Source organism: Populus trichocarpa, chromosome 11, assembly GCF_000002775.5.
Source record: "Populus trichocarpa isolate Nisqually-1 chromosome 11, P.trichocarpa_v4.1, whole genome shotgun sequence".
Classification (NCBI taxonomy): domain Eukaryota; kingdom Viridiplantae; phylum Streptophyta; class Magnoliopsida; order Malpighiales; family Salicaceae; genus Populus; species Populus trichocarpa.
Genome location: NC_037295.2, coordinates 1,110,269 through 1,131,796, shown reverse-complemented (window position 1 = coordinate 1,131,796; position 21,528 = coordinate 1,110,269). Strand labels below are relative to the sequence as shown.

The 21,528-nt window shown below is 34.6% G+C and overlaps 2 protein-coding genes across 5 annotated transcripts in view; both read right to left on the bottom strand.

Annotated features, from left to right (window-relative positions):
- LOC7484529 (disease resistance protein RPV1) overlaps positions 1-21,528 on the bottom strand; it is a 104,906-nt gene that overhangs the window by 42,561 nt on the left and 40,817 nt on the right. The window contains exons 1-5 of one of the 4 annotated variants that reach the window (XM_002316540.3): positions 14,401-15,354; positions 13,038-14,115; positions 12,531-12,929; positions 11,693-12,454; positions 10,684-11,604 (exon numbers count right to left, since the gene is read on the bottom strand). The exons of 2 other annotated variants lie outside the window; for them this stretch is intronic. In XM_002316540.3, coding sequence (XP_002316576.2) covers positions 10,942-11,604; positions 11,693-12,454; positions 12,531-12,929; positions 13,038-14,115; positions 14,401-14,897 — 3,399 coding nt within the window. In that variant the 5' untranslated portion in view covers positions 14,898-15,354 and the 3' untranslated portion in view covers positions 10,684-10,941. Of the gene's footprint in view, positions 1-10,683; positions 11,605-11,692; positions 12,455-12,530; positions 12,930-13,037; positions 14,116-14,400; positions 15,355-21,528 lie in introns of those variants that run through there. One more of the 4 variants, XM_052445292.1, reaches the window with a different exon arrangement.
- On the bottom strand, positions 2,922-4,621 carry LOC112323407 (uncharacterized). Its single transcript, XM_024581526.1, has 3 exons — positions 3,659-4,621; positions 3,312-3,549; positions 2,922-3,163 (listed from the first exon to the last, which is right to left on the bottom strand). Exons 1-3 carry the CDS (start codon positions 3,887-3,889, stop codon positions 2,928-2,930), a joined length of 705 nt encoding a protein of 234 aa, XP_024437294.1. The 5' UTR covers positions 3,890-4,621; the 3' UTR covers positions 2,922-2,927.

The window sequence follows — 21,528 nt, the reverse complement described above, 5'->3', positions numbered from 1 at the left end:
TTCTATAAGGTTGGTTATAGGCTCATAATTTAGGCTACAAGTTTTGAAGATTAGGTTAAGTTCACTTTATTTTTTTAGGTTATTTTTTAAAATTAATAATTTTTTTTAAATCATCTTTTAATATTGGGTTGGTTAGCGGTTGAATTTCATGATTTTTTTTTTGGTTATTTCAATTGCATATCTTGAGTCGTAATTTAGTGGGTTAAGAGTGGGTTAACACATGTCCTTATGTTTTTCCATTGTTTTTTTAGATTGGATTGTTTTTTTTTTTTTTTTTCGTTTTGCCCTTCAACATTGTATTATTTGAGATTTGAGCTTTGTTGTGGTCTCAAGATTAGGTTATGTATTTAGCTAACTGACTTGGGTGGACTCAAATCATTTTTTTTTGTTCTTTTTTAATTTGATTTTTTTTTTAATTTTGTCCTCTAACATTTGATTGCTTAGAATTAAGATTCATATTTTTTTTAATAAGGTTGTCACATTTCTATTTGACTTTTTTGCTTCGTTATCAAATACTAGAAGGATATATTTATGTAATATTGGCGAGCAATTTTTTTAGTTGATCATTGTGAATTTTTTTTAGTTCGATTTATTTATTGTTGTTGTATATTTTTTTAATCATATTATTAAATTAATTGTATTTATTAAACTAGGGCAAGTTAACAACCCAAGTCTTTAATTATTTTTATTTTAAAAAAAAAAACACTATCATCACCTCAACATCTTTTTTACATTGAAAAGAACTTTGCCCTACTAGTAATACAGTTCAGGTAAATAATCTAGTTTAAGCTAATCACGTGGCCACAAAGCCCCACTGGGATTCATATTCCATAAGATTGCTCCAATATTCATTCGATGGTGTGTGGTAGGCTAGACATGTGAAGCCCTTTAATTGATTATGTCGATGGTTGTGCTTTTTGAAGGTCCGTCAGGCTTGTTCTCCTGTTCAGATCTTAGCAAAAAATATTGAGTGATCGATCTACATGAGCAATTCTGTTTGTTGCGTTGGCCATGTTTCTTATTTGTCATGCTGTAAGGGGCTTGTGGATTTGATTGATTCCCAATGGAGAAAGAAAATCACTCAGAACTTATTTCTGTACGAGTCAATACGGAAAAGACATGCCTGTTGCATATGGAGAAAGTGAACGATTGTTGGGAAAAGTTTTCTCACTTGCAGGAGATAACTTGGAGGCCATCGTGCAAGAGATAAACCCACTTCCTTTCAGTATACTCAAACCTTGGATTCTAATTCAAATAGAATCTTTCCACAATTCAATGTCAAGAAGGCACTCATCATGGTGCTTTGGAGACCAGAGGCAATTTTCACTTCTTGACCTTCTCCATATGCTCTACAAAACTTCCTTTCCGGGATCCTTGATCCTTGCTTGCAGAGGAGAAAGCATCTAGCAGTGATAATGAGAACTCTCCTGCAACAGAGGGTGGAGAGTTTCAAAAGAGGATTTGTGATAAAAGCACCATGAAGGAGAAACGTGGAAAGCCAGTGGTTGCTTCAGATAGACCTGGAAAAGGGGACAAGCTACACAAGCACAATATCCACCATAGCGACGGTGCCAAATATATGTCATACTTGAATATAAGCAAGAAGCAGCACCAACTTGTTAAGAGCCTGAAGCAATCCCAGTAAAAAAAAAATTCAATCTAAACCTCTTAACTGTGCGTTAGGTGACCTTGATAACTTGCACGTACAACCATTTAAAGAATTTGTGAAAGAGGAACATAAGAAGTTGCAGGAGCATTGGATACAATTGGCAAACGAAGATCGTTCTGCAGCATATATATGCAGGCTGCGTTTCGGGATCAGATTGTTTAAGGTGCAAACAAACATGGAGGATATGCGGGAACAAAACCATGAGATCGTGCTTCAGGGTCGGAATAATAATGGAGCAAGAAACAAAGAATTCGACATTTCTGCATCTATGGCAATTCTGGTTTTAATTATCTCCCCACAGGATCAGTCTCTGCAGTTTATTTCTGTTGTTCAAATGGTATTTAGAAAACTTAGCTTAATCAAAGAACAAAGGGCATAACAAGAACATCTAGGTTACTGTCATCCCTCAAATTTATTTATAGGCAAAATAAAAAATTACAAGATCTTTATCATAAAAAAAAAGAATCATAACAACCATAATTCCCTTCATCTAAGGGATTACATAACTACATAGACTTATTCTAAGTCAAAAAAATATCTAGCTAAACTCAAGTCTAAAAATCAGAACATAAAAAAAAATACCATAACAAATAGATAAATATGGCTAGAAACTAGCTGATAACAATTTCCTCCCTTTCTGTTGGCTACGATCCTAATCCTATGTATATGAATATGGAAAATAATCAGGTCCATTTACACTCTGATTCAGATGAAGCTTCTCCACATGTATTTGAGTACTTCTGCAGCATGCATGTTGCAGATGCTCCCATTGATCAGGGAGTCCCTTATCTCTTCTTCTAGTGGACATGTCTGGTCAGCAGTTAGCATACCCAATTCATATTAAGATCTCACTGCAAACCATGAATAAACATCTACTGGTGGATTGTCACAGACACATCAAGTTAATGAAGAGCAACGTTCCTATTCGATTGATTTGGAATTGAAAGTGCATGAAGAAAACATCGGGAAAGATTTGATGCACCGACAATCTGATGATGGCCTTCTTAACTACTTGGATGAGGAAAAATATGATTTGGTTTGTGAGGGTGGTGTTATTTTTACACTTGTCTATGGATGATCCCAAAGTCTTTGCTGTGGTTAAGACCGTTGAAGATGGTAGCTGGACACTGAGTCACAAATCAAATTGGCCTGCTTCATACAAAAAAATGATGCAGATTCATAGCTGTACACTGAGTGCCAAATTATTTTAGGTTTTAAAAAGCTTTCAATATAACACCAAATCTGAAAAAAATTCAACTCAACCCATCATTATTTTCACATTTAATTTCTTTTCAAAAAAACACATAATAATTTCGTTACCAAAATCATAACAGTCACTGCAATAATAATTTCTAAAAATATGAGAAGCTATTTCTGCTTTAGCTGCTACATGTACATCATCACTAGTGTTTGATGAGCTGCTATCATCATCAGTTCCTTCCTCTTCATGCAACATTCGTACACCAACCCTCTTTATTTGAACAACCGGATCATCTGCAAACACTGAAACACTGAATTCATCATCGGTATTTAAACACAGGATCATTGGACCCAAATTTCCAATAGCTTAGCCATAACAATTCAGATTTTTCAGCCGAAAATTCTATCCGAAAAATTGAGGGGTAAAAAACCCAGACTCTACCCTTGGTATTGTTCAGGATTTCAAGATAAACATGAAGATACGGATTGGATACTAGCGTAGCAGAAAACCATGTGAATAGATTAAAGCCACATATCCGGTGTCTAGCAGGTAAGGATATTTTGAATGACAAGTGCTCTTCAAACTCTTTCTGAATTAGCCCTTCCTCCTCATAAAACTCCAACATCTCATTTTCATCATATTCAAGGACAACATTGAATCTGTTGCCCTGAAGTTCTATCTGTTCCGTCAAAGCAGAAATTATAAAATGAGCAAAGGGAAAATTTTCTAAATATCCAAGAAGTACAAAAATGTAGAGTTGAAATACAGTAAAATGGGCGAGGGAGGACCTGAAATCTCCATGTCTGCATTTGAACGCTGACCATTTCCATTATTCTCAACAAGTGTGAGTCAACCTTTTGGATTAATTCTAGCTTAATCCAATCTTGGATGTGAACTAACTGATCACAATCACGAGCTATGGTAAAAGGGATCAGATTTGCAATTCTTTGCAGCGAATAACAATAGGACACGTCTAACCCAACCAAACTGGATGGAATCTCTAGGAGTGTTTGAAGCATTTTTCATTCCGCTAATGAAAGGTAATTGAGTGTACCAATGTCCTTAATGCTTAGTGGAAGAAAACAAATTGGAGTTAAATCTAGAGTGTGGCAATGTGAACGAGGTAAATCTAGAATTTTTCATTTCTGAAAACCTGGAGGGAAAGAATAGCTTCAATAAAAAAGATGTAATGTAAGATGTGCTTGCAACAATTCTATCACTTTGATGCAACCTGCGTCCCTGATGATGCTATAAATCCATATTCAAGCTCTCAAGTTTTGAGCAACCACATAAAACAAGCTCTTCAAGTGAATTCAATCTACTCATTTCTTTTGGAAGTTCCACAAGACTTTTACAATTCTTCATATTTAATATTAGGAGACAAAGTAAATCACCAATAGATTCATGAATCTGGACTAAATAGATGCGGTTTTCAAGTATTATCTTTTCTAGGCCTGGGGATCCTGAGAATCGGGTTCTGATGAGGTCATGCGAGCTATGCAAATCAAGAACTTTTAAATTTGGAAGAGATCGTGAAAATAATTACATGCAGTGGTTATCAATCGAAAATAGGAGGTATAGCTATATAGAGAGAGACTAGATACATACCAATTTGTCTTTCCAAGAATCAATTAGACTACTTTTGGATAGATCAAGAACCACAAGCTTCTCCTAGCAGAAGTGCTGTGGTATGGATCTCAAAGAAAATCCATGCCAACATAACCATATTAAATTCTTGGGAAAGTGTTCATAACTTTCATAGAATTTCATGTAATTTATTTGAAGAAATTTTACATTTTATATCTTTCTAAAAGCATCCGTGCGCTTAGGATGGAAGACAAACTTATTTGACCAATTTGTACTTGTTCCCCTAAGAAAAACTTAGAAAGCCATTCCTGAGAGAGTTTTGTACGAAGATGACATTGTTGAAAGAAGTTTTGTACGAAATTATTTTGTGATTGATGTATTTTTAATTATTTTATTTTATTTTTATGATTTTTCTATTGCATCCTAAATTTGATCCACTAAATTAATTATTTGAATTTAATGATTTGTAAAAGACCATTTTTTCGAAAAACCTATATTAAATATCATGTCAAGTTAATCATTGAAAACTATATTTCTTTCAATCTAAAATTTTAAACAAATTGAAACAAATTTTCTACACCTTGCTGCAAAGTGATCAAGTATAAGCCCACCAATATCATAATATTTGTTTAAAGATTTAGTTGTTAATTTTTTAAAAAATTCAATGTCTTCAACAAAAAAAAAAAAAGAGACAACTAATTTAGTCATCCAATTACGACAGCAAAAATGGGCTTTCGGTACTGGTGGACAAAAAACTATAAGAGAAGAAGAAGAAGAAGAAGCAAGCAAGAGATTGTATCTACACTTGGCCTGAGATCGTTGATGGTGGATTAAAGATATTCTGACTCTATACTGTTCACCTAAAAAAAACATAAACAGAGAGAATCTGATCTTTTGATGACTTTGAAATTATAATATTTTAATAAACATAGATATATATGTTTTCAAGTTTACAAGAATGAAATCTGGGATATATGCTTGAACATAGGTATATATGTCCATAGGGACCAAATCCTATTTTATATATATATATATATATATATATATATATATATATATATATATATATATATCACTGCTTTAATTAATCACTAATTAATTCCAATTAAGCTAATCAAGTCCTATTAATTAGAATATTTTATTCGAAGAGAAAGTCTCGAGTTTTCTTTTCTAATTTTATTTAAAAATAAAATAAAATATTACTCTATTTCTAAATCTCTAAAAACACAGGACAAAGTTTTGTTCAATTACAAGGACTAAGATATAATTAACTGGAACTTATATTGAGGAAATGAATCCAATCCTTTAATGGATGGTATTTGATATTGTGGTAAAATTATTTTTTAAAGTTTTTTATTTAAAAATATATTAAAATAATATATAATTTTTTAAAAATATTTATAATATCAGTACAATGAAATACATAAAAAAAATGAAAAATTTACATAGATACATCTTAGAATTATATAATTTGGTACATAGGTATATAATTTGGTGAGCAGCAACAAGGGGATGATGATCAGCTGGAGAGAACAGCAAATGGGGATGGTAATGTCCTCATTGATAATTTTCATTAATCTGCAGAGCTCTGATTCTGGATGTTACTTTAGTTGTCTTGAGGTAGTGTCATCTTGCAGAACATCTGTTGACTTTGTACTTTTTGATGCTTTATGTAATACTTCCTCTGTTCCTCCTTTCGCTTTCTTTACTCTGACTGTTTCTTTCCTTTTGCTTTCTCTCTGGTTTTTCTGCTCAGGATGAAGACGATGGTGATGAAGGCGTGAGGTGCTGCTGGTTGAATGGAAGCTCCCTCCTGTGTTTTATCGTTTTCGTCTCTGTGTTAGGCTCGTTTGCCTTCCCTGGTTCTGTTTCTCATCATTCTTTCCTTCTCACCCCCTGTATTTTTTAGTCTTCTCCTTCGTTCCCCTCTGTTCTCTGTTTCTTTTTTTTTCTCTTCGTTCTTCCCTGTTCCCTGTTTTTATCTTCGTCCCTTCTGCCTCTCTTTCCTTCCTGTACTGTGTTTGCTTTGTTCTTTTTTTTTTGTTCTTTTTTTAAAAAAACCCTCCCTATAGCCAGAGAATGTCATGCGGTTACCCAGATAATAAAGAGCTTATGAAATTCTACACAAGGTAACCTTGTGTATGTGCAACAACACAGGTCGAGCTTTTAATACCTCCATCACTGCCATCGGGCCACTCCCACCGCCTCCTCCACTCAGTTCTTAAAAAAGAAGCAAAGATGGGGTTTGTGAGGGTCTACACAAAACCACAGCTCTGTAGCGTTGGTCATGCCCTACAAGATGAGGTTGCGGTCTATTTTTCCTCAGACATACTCAGCAATTTCTTGAAGATTTAAATTTGTTTACGTGGTTACTTCTGAAGCAAATCATGAAAAACAAATATTTGGTAACAGAAAAAACTCTATTCACTATCCATGGCACTATCATTTTTTGCGTTGAAAATGCAAGATTACTGAAAGCAGCACAATGCTGCTTTCTACCGTGGAGAGTGGTTTTATTGTTCTGGCCGAACCAGGTCCGATCTAAAGTTAAATACATTGAACTGAATTCGACTCAGTAAAAAAAAAATTAAATTAAATTTTATTTTTATTTTTACTTATGTTTTATTCAAAAAACTAGTGTTTAATATTATTCAATGACATTCCATAAATTAGATAGAGATCGCTTGATGACGTAGCATTTGCAGAATTTGATCACAATTCCAATTTTATTCCTGATTATATTTTACCTGATGTTGTTGTACGCTTAAGAAACCAAGAAAATTGTAGTCATTGTCGGATGTATTTCATACGTGATGAAATTGTAGATAGTTTAATGGAACAATAAAAAATATTTTATATAAAGTATTATTTATTTCATGATATAATAGCAGTAGTTAAATCTACAATATTTAAAATAAAAACCGTCAATAGTAATATATATATTTTTAAATTATTTTATAACCTCAATTTAAAAAGCATTCTTAACCAAACACATTAAATTACTTTTTATTCAACCACAGTTTTAACCAAACACATATAAATACCAAACCAGCCTCAACTAAAAATACTTTTTATAAACAATTTTTTTCAAATCATAACCATAAAAACTACCATAATACCAAACACATTCAATTGCATCTTTACCAGTGGTATCCACTAAATCATGAACAAATTGCATCTTTTGATTTTGGATAACAAGACTTTCGAACCCAGGTCTCATAGGCAGTCAAAGTTGTTGGCTATTGTAGAAAATTTTAGGATTTCCACTTTTGTTATTGAATTTTAATTCTATCTTTTAATTTGATAATTTTCAATTAAAATTAATTTTTAATTTTCTAATTTTGATGATTATTATATTTTATTTTTACAATAAAAATATCCATATTAATTTATTGTGAAAATTTAATACAATCAAATCAATTTTTAATTAAAATGAAATATATTAAAATTATAAAATTCTTTTAACTATATTTTCGAGACATGCTCACCTATTTTTAACTGCAAGTGAACTTGTCTCGAGAGGATATATGTTGAAACAAAAAAAAATACAAATCAAATTTCACCATATATTATTTTTATTTTATTTTTACATAAAAAAATGAAATAAAATAGATAAAATAATATGAAAAGGAAATGGTTCTTTACATATATTTTGGTCAATAAAAGAAGGTTGACATATAAAATAAAATATTTAATATATCTTATTATAATAATGCAAGATTCTATAAATAAAAATTAATTAATAAAGTAATATCATATGATATTAAAAAAGAATATGAAAGCTATTATAAATATTTATAAATAAAAGATCTATAGACAAAGAAAGGAGAAAGATTACTAGAGATACAAAACTCTTCAAGATAAGCTTTTGAAGGGGAAAAAAAAATCTCTTTCAAAAGCTTTGGAGCTTTTTTTCATTTTACGGTTGAAATCTAAAAAAGCAAACCTCTACTAGTTGACGTCTAATATAATACAAGTTCTAGACCTTTCTTTGCAAAATACCACCAAGCGAAATTGCCAACAGGCCAAGCACTGTATTTACCATGGAAAGCACAATAATAATTTCTAAAAATACGGGAAGCTATTTCTGAGTCGGGGAATGGATACACTTTTTCTTGTCACTCTTTCAGGGATGGTTTCTTTCTTTCACCTTTTTGAAAAGTAGCCGGTGTCGCCCGATCATTCCTCTTAACTCCAGCTGGTACCCTTATGGCAGTCGAGTTAACTACTAAAGATTGCTTTCCCTCGACCTTTGGAGTGCTCTTTTCAAATCTGACCTTCAAGCTTATTTCTCCTTGGCTCTTGCATAAGTAACGATGAGCTTTCAGCCACCGCAATGCTAAATTCTATGTCGTGTGTTTGAGTAGCCAATTCTTCAAAAGACTTTGGTTTGATATCTTGTAAAATATAGTGTTGTCCCCAATGCATCTCTTGAATACACATGTCTAACGCAGAAGTTTCGGTGAGTCGATCTCTACAGTTAAGGCTAAGGTTTCTCCACCGATAAATGTAGTCGATGACAGGCTCTTCCTTCCATTGATGTGCATTAGTGAGTTCAATCATGCTAACTACACGACGAGTGCTGTAAAAGTGGTTAAGAAACTCACACTCCAATTTCTCCTAAGTATCAATCAAGATAGACTCCAAGTCAGTGTACCAATCAAAGGCATTACCTTTCAAGGAACGAACAAACTGTTTTACCATGAGATCGCCATTAGCTCCATCATTGTTGCAAGTCTCCACAAAGTGAGCTATATGTTGCCTAGGATTCCTTTTGCCATCAAATTATTGAAACTTTGGTGGTTGATAGCTCGGAGACATCCTTAATAGATCAATTGGTTGGATGTATGGCTTCGCATAAGAATACAAGGGTTGAACTGAGCTTTCTACTTGGTTCGTGATGACTTCCTTGATAAGTTCTTTCAGTTGATTCGTGGTAAAGATACCATCAGTAATACCGCGTATATTCCTTGCAGCTCCAATTGTAGAATCCTCAATGACATCTAATTGATCTACTTGTAAATCCTTGGTAGTCGAGGTTTGGCCTCTTTCGTTCATGCTCTCAAGTTTGTTCATCAACATTGCTATCTCGTGGTCTTTTGCCTTGAGTGAAGTCGAAAGCCCCTCGACGAGTTTTGTCAAGTTAGCCACTTGATTCTCCAAAGATGTTGTCTCGGTCATCACCACTGACATGGTGCCAAAACCCGAAGCCTTACTTAGTGATTGACATGGAAAAGCTTATGTCAACTTGAGAGTCGGCTTGGTTTGTGCATATAATTTGACGATGGATTTCGTTTTCAATGGTGGAGTTGAAGAATCTTCAATGGTATGTCGGCAACTTGAATCAGTAGCCTTATTGCTCCTGGATACGACAATGGTGATCATGTTCCTCCTAGTTGACATTGAGAGTTTGTTGAAAATTCTTTCTTGAAGGGAAGAGATGAGAGGTGGAGATGTCCCTAGTGGAGTCGCCAGAAATTTATAGATACAATTTTATACACCTGAAATTAAACAAGCACACGTGTATAAATATATAATTTTATTAAATATATGACCGGGTACAATCTCTATCTAATATATTCTTTTAAAAGAATAAGACAATCCTCTGATTCTTCCCTTGGATTTTATGTATGTTGACTTGATTTATTTGAGAAATCAAGCCAAGATTTGTGCTTTACAAGAACGTGAATTTGAGTGTGTATTGCGAAGCAAGATATGGTGATTTGATGCTTTGAAGAGTACTTTTGATTTGTCTTCAAAGTGTTGTTGAAGAGCTCTTATGGGGCGTTTTGGCTTGATTCAACAGAGCTTCGTTCTTTGTAGACTTCAAGCGTAGATGAAGGAGGCTTGAGAACTTCTGAGAGAGCTTCCTTGCTTGAAGAGAGAGCTTCTTTGCTTGAAGAGTTTGTCTTGAAGAAAATTTGTATCTCCTAGAATCCTCCTGCCTTTAGGTTGAGACCCTCTATTTATAGAGATCTGTAGGGGCTCTCATGTCCTTTTTCAATGTCACATGACATAATTTTATTGGTTGATATTTATTGACAGGATCTTGCATTTATGACAAGATATCTGACGGGATCTTACATTTATAACAAGATATCTTGAATATCTCTTCCCAAGTGTCAACTTTTCATTGGCCAAGAAATATATGAAAACTCATTTATTTTCCCAATCATTTATTTTAATTTTATTTTATCTTTTTTTAAAAAAATAAAATAACACATGGTGAAATTTAATTGGTAGAAAATTTATCTTTCTACAATGACATAATCAATAATTAGTTTATAACAGTGAATTAATCGAAGTGATTCTCAGTTACAGCAGAGTTACATTCCACAGTATAACATAATACTAAAAGAGTACAAAAAAACTCTTTTCATGACAAGCTTTTGAAGCAAAAAAAAAAAAACTATTTCAAAAGCTTTGGAGCTTTTTTTCATTTTACGGTTGAAATCTAAAAAAACAAACCTCTACTTGATGAATCCTAAATTAATATAAGTTTTAGACCCTTCTTTGCAAAATACCACCAACCGATATTACCATGCAAAGCACAATAATAATTTCTAAAAATACGAGAAGCTATTTCTACTTTGGCTACGTGTGCTGCATCATCATCATCATCATCATCGCTACTGTTGTGGGCATTGATAACTTCATCCTTTGATTGGATATCATCATTCTTTCCTTCCTCTTCATGCAACCATTGTACTCCAATCGCCTTTATTTGAATAGCTGGATCATGTGGAAGCACTGAAATACTCACGTCATCACCATTATCAAATGTAGGATCACCGACAAATAATTTCATGTGCATTAGCGATTGGAATTCACGAACACCAGGCGCGTAAATTATAGGGAAGATAGAGGCTTGACGAAGCAAGTATCGACCACTGGTATTGTTTCTGATTTCAATATGAAAAGCATCATAACGACTGTACTCTGACGTCACACTAAACCTTGTGAACATATTAAAGCCACATATCCGGTGCGCAGGAGGAGGTGAGGGTATTTTGAATGAAAAGTTATCTACAAACTCATTCTGAATTAGCCATTTATCCTCTTCTCCCTCCTCATGAAACCCCCTTAACTTCTCATCTTCATCAAATACATATACGACAACGTTGAATATGCCATCTATAAATGTTATCTGTACCACCAAAACAATATCTATAAAATGAGCAAAAGAAAAGTATTCAAATGTAGATTTCCAAACAATAAAATGGGTGAGGGAGGACCTTAAATCTCGATGACTGTAGTTGAGCACTGACCCTTTCCATTACTCTGAACACGTGTGAGTCCAACTTTTGGATTAATTCTTGCTTTATCCGATCTTGGAACTCGAATAATTGATCACAACCCTCTGATGCAGTCCAACGGCTTAGATTTGCAAGTCTTTGCAGTGAATAGCAAAAGGACACATCTAACACCCGCAAATGGGATGGAAGCTCCGGGAGTGCCTGAAGCATTTTGCAATTTCTTAAAAATAGGAAATCGAGTAGACCAAGATCCTTGATGCTTTCTGGAAGAGAACACATTGTTGTTCCACTTAAATCTAGTCTCGTCACGGAGCGTGGCAGTGCAAACGAGGTACATCTCAACATTTTCCTCGCTGAAAACCTAGAGGGAAAGAATAGCTTCAATGGAAGAGATGTAATGTATGATGTACTTGCAACAACTCCATTGCTTTGAAGAAAGTTGCGCCCCTGATGATGCTCTAACTCCATATTCAGGCTGTCAAGATTTGAGCAACCATCTAAAACCAGCTCTTGAAGCGAATTCAATGTACTCATTTCTTCTGGAAGCTCCATAAGACTAGTACAATTTTTTAGATTTAAGATCAACAATCTTTGTAAATCACCAATAGATTCATGGATTTGAACCAAACGGATGCAATCTTCAAGTATTAGCTTTTCAAGGCTTGAGAGACCCGAGAAATCTGGGGTTCTAATGAGATCATGAGAGTCACGGAGATCAAGAACTTTCAATTTTGGAAGAAACTGTGAAAATACATGAATTTAGTTGTTATCAATTGAAAACGAGAGAGATAGCTATAGAGAGAGACTCGATGCATACCAGTTTGCCTTTCCAAGCATCAACTAGACAACTTCTGGATAGATCAAGAACAACAAGCTTCTCCAAGCATACGTTATTTGGTATGGAGCTCAAAGGCAATCCATGCCAACACAACCATATCAAATTCTTCGGAAAGTGCTCAAAACTTCCATGAAAATTAGTGTAGTTTAGTTCGAGAAATTTTACATCTGTCATCTTTCTAAAAGCATCCGTGCTGAGGATAGGAAACAAACTTGTTTGGCCAGTTTGTAATTTTCCCCCATAGGAAAAATCAGAAAGCCATTGTTGAAAGAAGTTAAGCCTATGGCGAACCATTGAATCAGTACAGACAACTTTTGCATAATTATCTTCCATTAATGCATGCATATCAATGGTAAGGCCACGCAAATTTTCAGCATCCTACATCATAATATTAAAAGTACATGAGAAAGGAAAGTAAAGGAATGAATATGTCAAGGCACCACAAACCATTTAAGCAGACAAAAAAAAAAATTTTGAGCTACTTACAGTAGTTCCTTTCAAAACTGTAAAAGCATCCTCGTGGCGCCATATTCTTTGACATTTGAGTGATTCTTGACGAGCAATTTCCCTTCCCATATCTCTTACTAGTTGATGCATCCACAACCTTTGATCACTGTTGATTTCAACAAGACATCTATCGATGAGATTGTCAATCCCAAATCTTGCACCTTTATCGAGCCCATCCAGTATCCTAACTGCATCATCCACATCCATTCCATTGAAGAAACATGTGATATCAAGGAATAAGTTCTTCGGATAATCACCATCAAGAAAGTCGTAACTTATTCGAAGAATCTCTTGAACTTTAAAATTAGGAATCACTTCCATTTGTTGTAATGCGCTTTCCCATATTTCTCTTCCTTTTCCGGACAATGAAGAGCCAATAACTCGAAGAGCTAATGGAAGTCCATTACAATGATGTACTATTCTCAAAGATGCTTCTACGAAACCATCAACAGGGTCAGCTTGTACAAAGGCATTCCAACTGAAAAGCTCAAGTGATTTTTTAATATCTAGCGGTTCAACTTTGTACCGGATCCACTCAATATCATTAGCTGAAAACAGACCCTTATTTCTGGTTGTTACAATGATTTTACTTCCTTTACAAAGCCAATTTTGCATGCCAATGATTGCATTGAATTGATCCCTTTTGTCCACATCATCTAGAACAATAAGAGTTCTTCTGCAACATAATGCATCCTTAATCTTCAGAATTCCTTCATCTTCATCATTTATCCCATCAACAGTCTTTTTTAGGATGTCGGAAAGAAGTTGCCTCTGTAGAAAAACTATATCCTTTGATCTAAAATTTGACAGGAAGCTCTTTCCTTCAAATTTATAAGAGTTCTGATTATAAACACTCTTAGCTATGGCTGTCTTTCCAACTCCACCAATTCCATAGAGTAAAGCAATGGCAACACCATGAGATCCATCTTGCAACCATGAGTTGATATATTGTACTAGAGGATCTCTTCCAATGAAATGAAGGGGTACATGAAACATTTTTTTATCCAAATTCTTTAAGACCTTCTCCACAATAGATTGGACCAACGGTGCCTCGTACCTACATCAAAAAGTAAAATAGAAACATGATAATTAGTAGTCTCTCTATAAGCAATAGAAATAAACAACATTTAGCTATGAAATTAAAGCAGATTGTGTGTCAATGATTTGATAGTTAAAACCAAATCATGATTGGACAAAAAAAACAACGAAAAAATCATAGGTATTTTATTTTATTTTTGTTATATGTTTTTTTATCAGTATACTTAACTGAAAGAAATTAAGAGTTCACGACCAACATTCTAGTCTTATGCTATGTATAGTTTCATCAAAAGATTCAACTTACCCATCTCCTAAAACCATTCCAGCTAAATCAGCCACTTCCTTTAAAGCAATCCTCCACCCATTCACCCGCTCCATCTCCTCGTTGAAGCTCTTTTCATGTTCCACAAATGCTGCAGAGAAGCTCCCTGTTTGACGTCCGACTTGGGATGGATCCACATCATAGAATACTGGCAAAACTATACAGTCAGCATTCCTCTTACGTTCCATGATCATTACAAGTTCATCCAGGCACCATCTCGACGAAGCATAGTCTTTGGAGAACACGATTATCGATATTTTTGATTGTTGTATTGCCTTCTGGAGCTCGACATCTATATTCTCTCCTTTCCGAATTTCATTATCATCTCTAAATGTGTGAATCCCTGCTTGAACCAGGGCCGTGTAGAGGTGATCGGTAAAGTTCTTGCGGGTGTCTTCACCTCTAAAACTCAAGAACACTTGATATTTACAATTAGGAAACCGTGAAGAGTAGGATTCTTGATACTTCCCAGCAGCCATTTCGAGTCTAGCAAAGATAAGACTTTTCAAAGATGTGAACAAAAAAAACAGAGTTGCAGGATTGATGTCGATAGTTCAAGATCGACACAACACACCAATAAGCTGAAGCATTTATATATTTATTATCTTACTTTTTATTTAAAACAATTTTAAAGTTAATTCCCTGCAATCAACTCCTCCATGCCCTTTCAGAAAAATATGTGTACATATGATAAATCTCTATGCTGAACAAACAAAATCGGTTGATGAGATCATCAATAATTAGTTTCTAACAGTGAATTAATCGAAGTGATTCTCAGTTACAGCAGAGTTACATTCCACAATATAACATAATACTAAAAGAGATGAGAGAGAGAGAGTACCTGCAATCTTCACTTTCCCTTCGCTGATGTTCTCTTATCAGTTCATCAATTTTCTGCTTTTAAGTCAACCTTACAAGTCTCTGTGGTATGGGCCATTTCCGCTTTAGGCCCCTTTTCTTTTTTAATTTGCTCAAATCATTTATCACGCGTTTACTGGGGCCTGTAATTCTTGTTACAATTACCAAAAGGGACATGAGACACACACAAAACACATAATCCCTCTCATCAACTCACACGGTTCTTCTTACTTCACCCACCAGTATGAAAAAGGCACGTGCAGGATCAAGCCTCTTCATATCTGACTTGGGAAGCTTATTAGCCTGTAATTTTGTATCATTTGAATTGATCCTAGCTTTTTCTTTCTGTTGAAAGTAAAGTAGATATATGAAGAATTACTCGGAAAAACAAAGCAATTGGTTAAATTAAATGAATAAATGAAATCAGTCGATCAGTTAAGTTGTGAGAATTTTCACATTATTGAAAAATCAGTCTAATTCCTTATTTGTTTAGTACTTAAGTTCTATAAATAAATTTATAATAAAAAATATAATTAACATAAATACAGAGAGGATATATATATATATATATATATATATATATAAGAGAAACACTTGATAAGATTATTTTTTTCTTGTTTTTAATTTTGCTTATTACATTGTTGTCTATCAATTTCCTATCATACTGATTTTTCTTTCAACACTTCCAACTATTAATCTCAGATATGTAAATTGTTTACATGTTGCAGAAAACGAATCATTTTAATAAGACAGCAAAGTTTGAGTCTTTGAATCATTGGCATTGGAAGGGATGGTAGGAGGGGAAGTTGCTGGTATCTGTTTCTCTGGTTCTACTCGTTGGGTTGCCCTGCTGGACAACATTTCCGCTGGTGTCTTTAGAAGACAAACTTATGCCACTAAAGAGAGAGAGAGTTTCTCATGTTGGAAATGCAGAGTGTTTAGCTCAAGAGTCCTGTCCTGAACTCTGAGGCTGAGAAACATAAGTAGGTTTCTTCAAACTGGTACAAGAACTTCAAAAGAAGTATGCAAAACTGGGGAAAGACATCCTGAAGAATTTTGGATGGTTAGATCTTGGGAGGAAGGTTTATCGTCGGGAGGATGGATTACATATTCGACTTCCTATCACTAAAAAGTTCTCTGCGATGTTTCTGATAAAGCAGGGTCACGATGGGATGGGGATGCGTTTGAAGAGGATGATAATGAGAAATACAGCTGTTAAGATTATTCAGCCTGACTAACTTTTCTCTACATTTACACCACCTGGGGGTTATGGTTTTGTTTCCACCAACATCCTTCAAGAATGCTCGATTGGGGAGGAGCTTAGGCCTATTGTAGCCAGATAACCTAGTACTCGTCGCATGATTGCTCGCCAAGTATATTTAAGGGTTCATCCAAAAATTTGCTAATTTTATTTATGACCCATTTCTTCCTATTTATTTTACTCCAAAAAGTTCACGATATATACAATTAATGTTTTTAAAAAAGCTTTCAATGTAATATATACCAAATCTCAGAAGCTTTCAATGTTTTTTAAAAAATTTCATTATTTTCACATTTAATTTCTTAAGAAAAAAACACAACAATTTCATTATCAAAATCACAACAGTCACTACAATAATAATTTCTAAGAATAATAGAAGCTATTTCTGCTTTTGATACAGGTACATTATCATTGTGTTAACTTCACTGTTTGATGAGCTGCTATTATCATCAGTACCTTCGTCTTCAAGCAACATTCGCACAACAACTGGATCATCTGTAAACACTGAAACACTGAAACACTGAATTCATCACCATTATCAAATACAGGATCATTGCCCCCAAATTTCCAATAGCTTAGCCATAACAATTCAGATTTTTCGGCCAAAAATTCTGTCGAAAAATTAAGGGGTAAGAAACCCAGACTCTACCCCTTCGTATTGTTTCTGATTTCAAGATAAACAAGACGATTGCATACTGACATAGCAGAAAACCATGTCAATAGATTAAAGCCACATATCCGGTGCGCGGCGGGTGAAGATATTTTGAATGACAAGTACTTTACAAACTCTTTCTAAAGTAGCCACTCCTGTTCTTCCTCCTCGTGAAACCACATTAACATCTCATTTTCATCATATTCAAGGACAATGTTGAATCTGTTGCCCTAAAGTTCTATCTGTTCCATCAAAGCAGAGTTTATAAAATGAGCAAAAGGAAATTTTTCTAGACATACAAAAACAAAAATGTAGAGTTGAAATAAAGCAGAACTTATAAAATGAGCAACGGAGATCAAGAATTTTAAATTTTGGAAAAGATTGTGAAAACACTTGAAATCAGTTGTTGTCCATTGAAAATAAGAGAGATAGCTATATAGAGAGAATAGATACATACCAGTTTGCTTTTCCAAGCAACAATTAGACTGGTTCCGGATAGATAAGGAGCCACAAGCTTCTACAAGCATGCAGAAGTGCTTTGGTCTGGATCTCAAAGGGAATCCATGCCAACATAACTACATCAAATTCTTGGGAAAGTGTTCATAACTTCCGTAGAACTTGTGTAATTTAGCTGGAGAAATTTTACATTTTGCATCTTTCTAAACGAATCCGAGCTGAGAACAAGAAACAAACTTGTTTGGTCAATTTGTACTTGTTCCCCCAAGAAAAACTCAGAAAGCCACTATTGAGAGAGGAATGTAGGAAGAAGACATTGTTGAAAGAAGTTAAGCCTGCAGCGGTTGCAGCGAACCATTGAATCAGTACAGACAACTTCTGTACTGATTCATGCATGTACAGGGTAAGGCCACACAATTTTTCAGCATCATGCTTCCAAAATATTGAAAGTAAATGAGAAAAGAAAGTAAAAGCATGAACATTTTAAGACACCTAAATACCATGAAGATAGGAAAACAGAACCAGTTACTCTTACACTTGTTTCTTTCAAAACTGTAAAAGCTTCTATGTGATGCTATATTCTTTGACATTTGGGTGATTCTTGACGAGCAATTTCCCTTCTTATGTCTCTTACGAGTTGATGCATTTATAACTTTTTATCGTTTTGTATTTTAACAATTTCTACAAGATATCAGTCGATGAGATAGTCAATTCTAAATCTTTCACCTATACCAAGCCCATCAAGTGTCCTAACTGTAAAGAGTAAAGATATCAACGGTCCTAATGATACCAAGTGTTAGAAGATTAGCAATTAATATTGTTAGCATTCTGTTAGTAATGTTTGTTAGTAAAAGAGAATCTGTTAGCATTATATTGAGTGTAAAAGAAAACATATTCTCCGTGTAGTATCTTCCAAGACTGCATATATAAAGTGAGAAATAGTAATGTAAACAGTTAAAGAAAAAGCAATAATGTAACAGTGCATGAATTTCGTCTTCTGCTTCTCTGTATAAACAGATTCATTCTCTGTTCTTCTTCCTTTCTACTCTCTGCTCTTTCTTCATTTCTGTTTCATTTCTATATAAATGTTACTGTCTTTCATGGTATCAGAGCTTCCCACTCCTCCGCAAATAACACATCAACCTTGGAAGGATCCGTAGTTGCACTCATCACAAACTCACACAAGTGTGCAAGGATGTATTTAGGAATCGCAGATTACACATTTTCCATCACACTTCTCACAAAGGCGTCCAATAGCAATTCCTGGTTGCTTCCAGCACATAATCAAATCAGGATGATGCTTGGCCATGATCTCTTCAAGATCTTAGTGTTCCTGCGTGCACCTGCTGGAATCGATTTGAGACTCTGTTCCTTCTCTTTCAGCAGAGAGAGGGAAACCTGGAGAAACTTCTACACTCTATGATTTTATTTTTTTACTCTTGTTTCTGATTCTGGCTTCTTTCTCATCTTATTCATGAAATTCTTCTATGTTCGCTGGTGTGTCTATTATCTGTTTGATATATTGTCAAATTGAAACTTCTTCTTCAAATCTTCAACTTTCTGCAAGATTTCTGCTTCTCAATCTTTGATTCTCTTCTTTTCTATCTCTTGCACTTTAAAAATAGCGACTCCTTCTCAACTTCAGCTTGTTCAACTCTAATAAGAGAATATACACATAAATGTTTTCTGCTTCCTCTGCACTGCAGAATTTCTCTCTGCTTCTCTTCATCTCCATTCTCTGCTTTTCTTCTCTTCATCTCTATTCTCTGCTTTTCTTCATCTCTATTACAGTATCTCCCTCTAATTCTATTCACTTCTCTGTTCCTCTTTGTGATGATTCTTGCTAGCTTTTCAAAATATCCCTGCTATCTCCCTTGCTTCCAATCTAGTGTTCCATTCCAGGATGAAACATCTCCAGATCGATTATCATTTTGTTAGGGAACGGGTTATCACGGATGATTTATTGGTCCAGCATGTCTCCTCTACTGATATATCCTTACCAAAGGTCTTTCCATTTCTTTGTTTCAGCATCATTGTTCCAATCTCATGCTTGGCTTCTCCACGCCTGCGATTGAGGGGGCATGTAAAGAGTAAAGATATCAACGGTCCTAATGATGCCAAGTGTTAGAAGATTAGCAATTAATATTGTTAGCATTCTGTTAGTAATGTTTGTTAGTAAAAGAGAATCTGTTAGCATTATATTGAGTGTAAAAGAAAACATATTCTCCGTGTAGTATCTTCCAAGACTGCATATATAAAGTGAGAAATAGTAATGTAAACAGTTAAAGAAAAAGCAATAATGTAACAGTGCATGAATTTCGTCTTCTGCTTCTCTGTATAAACAGATTCATTCTCTGTTCTTCTTCCTTTCTACTCTCTGCTCTTTCTTCATTTCTGTTTCATTTCTATATAAATGTTACTGTCTTTCACTAACTGCATAATCCTCGTCCATTCCATTGAAGAAACAAGCAATATCAAGGAATAAGTTCTTCTGATAATCATCATCAGGAGAGTTGTAACTTTTTGCAAGAACCTTTTGAACTTGAAAATTCAGAATCACCTCCATTTCATGCAATGCACTTTCCCATACTTCTCTACTTTTTCTTGACAATGAGGAACCAAAAACACATAGGGCTAATGGAAGTCCATTACAATGATGTACTATTATTCTCCAAGATTCCTCTATAAAATCTTCAACTGGGTAAGCTTGTCCACAGGCATGCCAACTCAAAAGATTAAGTGATTTTTTGTTATCTAGAGGTTCATCTTTTCACTTGACACACTCACCATCAGCTACAATCAAAGTCTTATTTTTAGTTCTTACAATGATTTACTTCCTTGGCGAAGCCAATTTCGCATGCCAATAATTGCATTTAATTGGTCCCATTTGTCCACATCATCAAGTACAATAAGATTTCTTCTGCAACATAATGCATCCTTGATATAATCCCTTCATCAACATCATGTACGTCATCAACAGTCTTGTTTAGGATATCAGAAAGAAGTTACCTCTGCAGGCAAACTACACCATTGGATTCTTTTGATTATTCTCTAACATTTGATAGAAAGTTCCGACCTTCAACATGATGCCATATTCTTTGACATTTAGGTGATTCTTGACGAGCAATTTCCCTTCCCATATCTCTTATGCGTCGATGCATCCATAACTTTTTATCATTTTTTATTTTGACAATTTATACTAGACATCTATCAATGAGATTGTCAATCCTAAATCTTGCACCTATACCGAGTCCATCTAGTATCCTAACTGCATAATTGTAATCCATTCCATTGAAGAAACAAGCAATATCAAGGAATAAGTTCTTCTGATAATCATCAACAAGATAGTCGTAACTTGTTGCAAGAACCTTTTGAACTTGAAAATTTGGAATCACCTCCATTTCATGCAATGCACTTTCCCATACTTCTCTACTTTTTCTGGACAATGAGGAACCAATAACACGTAGGTCCAATGGAAGTCCATTGCAATGACATACTATTCTCCAAGAGTCCTCTAAAAAATCTTCAACCGGGCAAGCTTGTCCAAAGGCATGCCAACTGAAAAGCTCAAGTGATTTTTTGTTATCTAGAGGTTCAGCTTTGCACTTGACACACTCACCATCAGCTACAATCGAAGCCTTATTTCTAGTTGTTACAATGATTTTACTTCCTTGGGAAAGCAAATTTTGCATGCCAACAATTGCATTGAAATGGTACCATATGTCCACATCATCGAGAACAATAAGAGTTCTTCTGCAACATAATGCATCCTTAATCTTTATAATCCCTTCATCGACATCATGTATCTCATCAGCAGTCTTGTTTAGGATATCAGAAAGAAGTTGCCACTGTAGACAAACTACACCATTGGATTCTTTTGACC

Excerpts from the sequence above, each read along its gene's own strand:
- LOC112323407 (XM_024581526.1), bottom strand. The coding sequence starts at position 3,889 with ATGCTTCAAACACTCCTAGAGATTCCATCCAGTTTGGTTGGGTTAGAC. Across the intron at positions 3,550-3,658 it reads TGCAGACATGGAGATTTCAG|ATAGAACTTCAGGGCAACAG; the intron begins GTCCTCCCTCGC and ends TTGACGGAACAG. Across the intron at positions 3,164-3,311 it reads AATCCTGAACAATACCAAGG|ATGATCCGGTTGTTCAAATA; the intron begins GTAGAGTCTGGG and ends CAGTGTTTGCAG.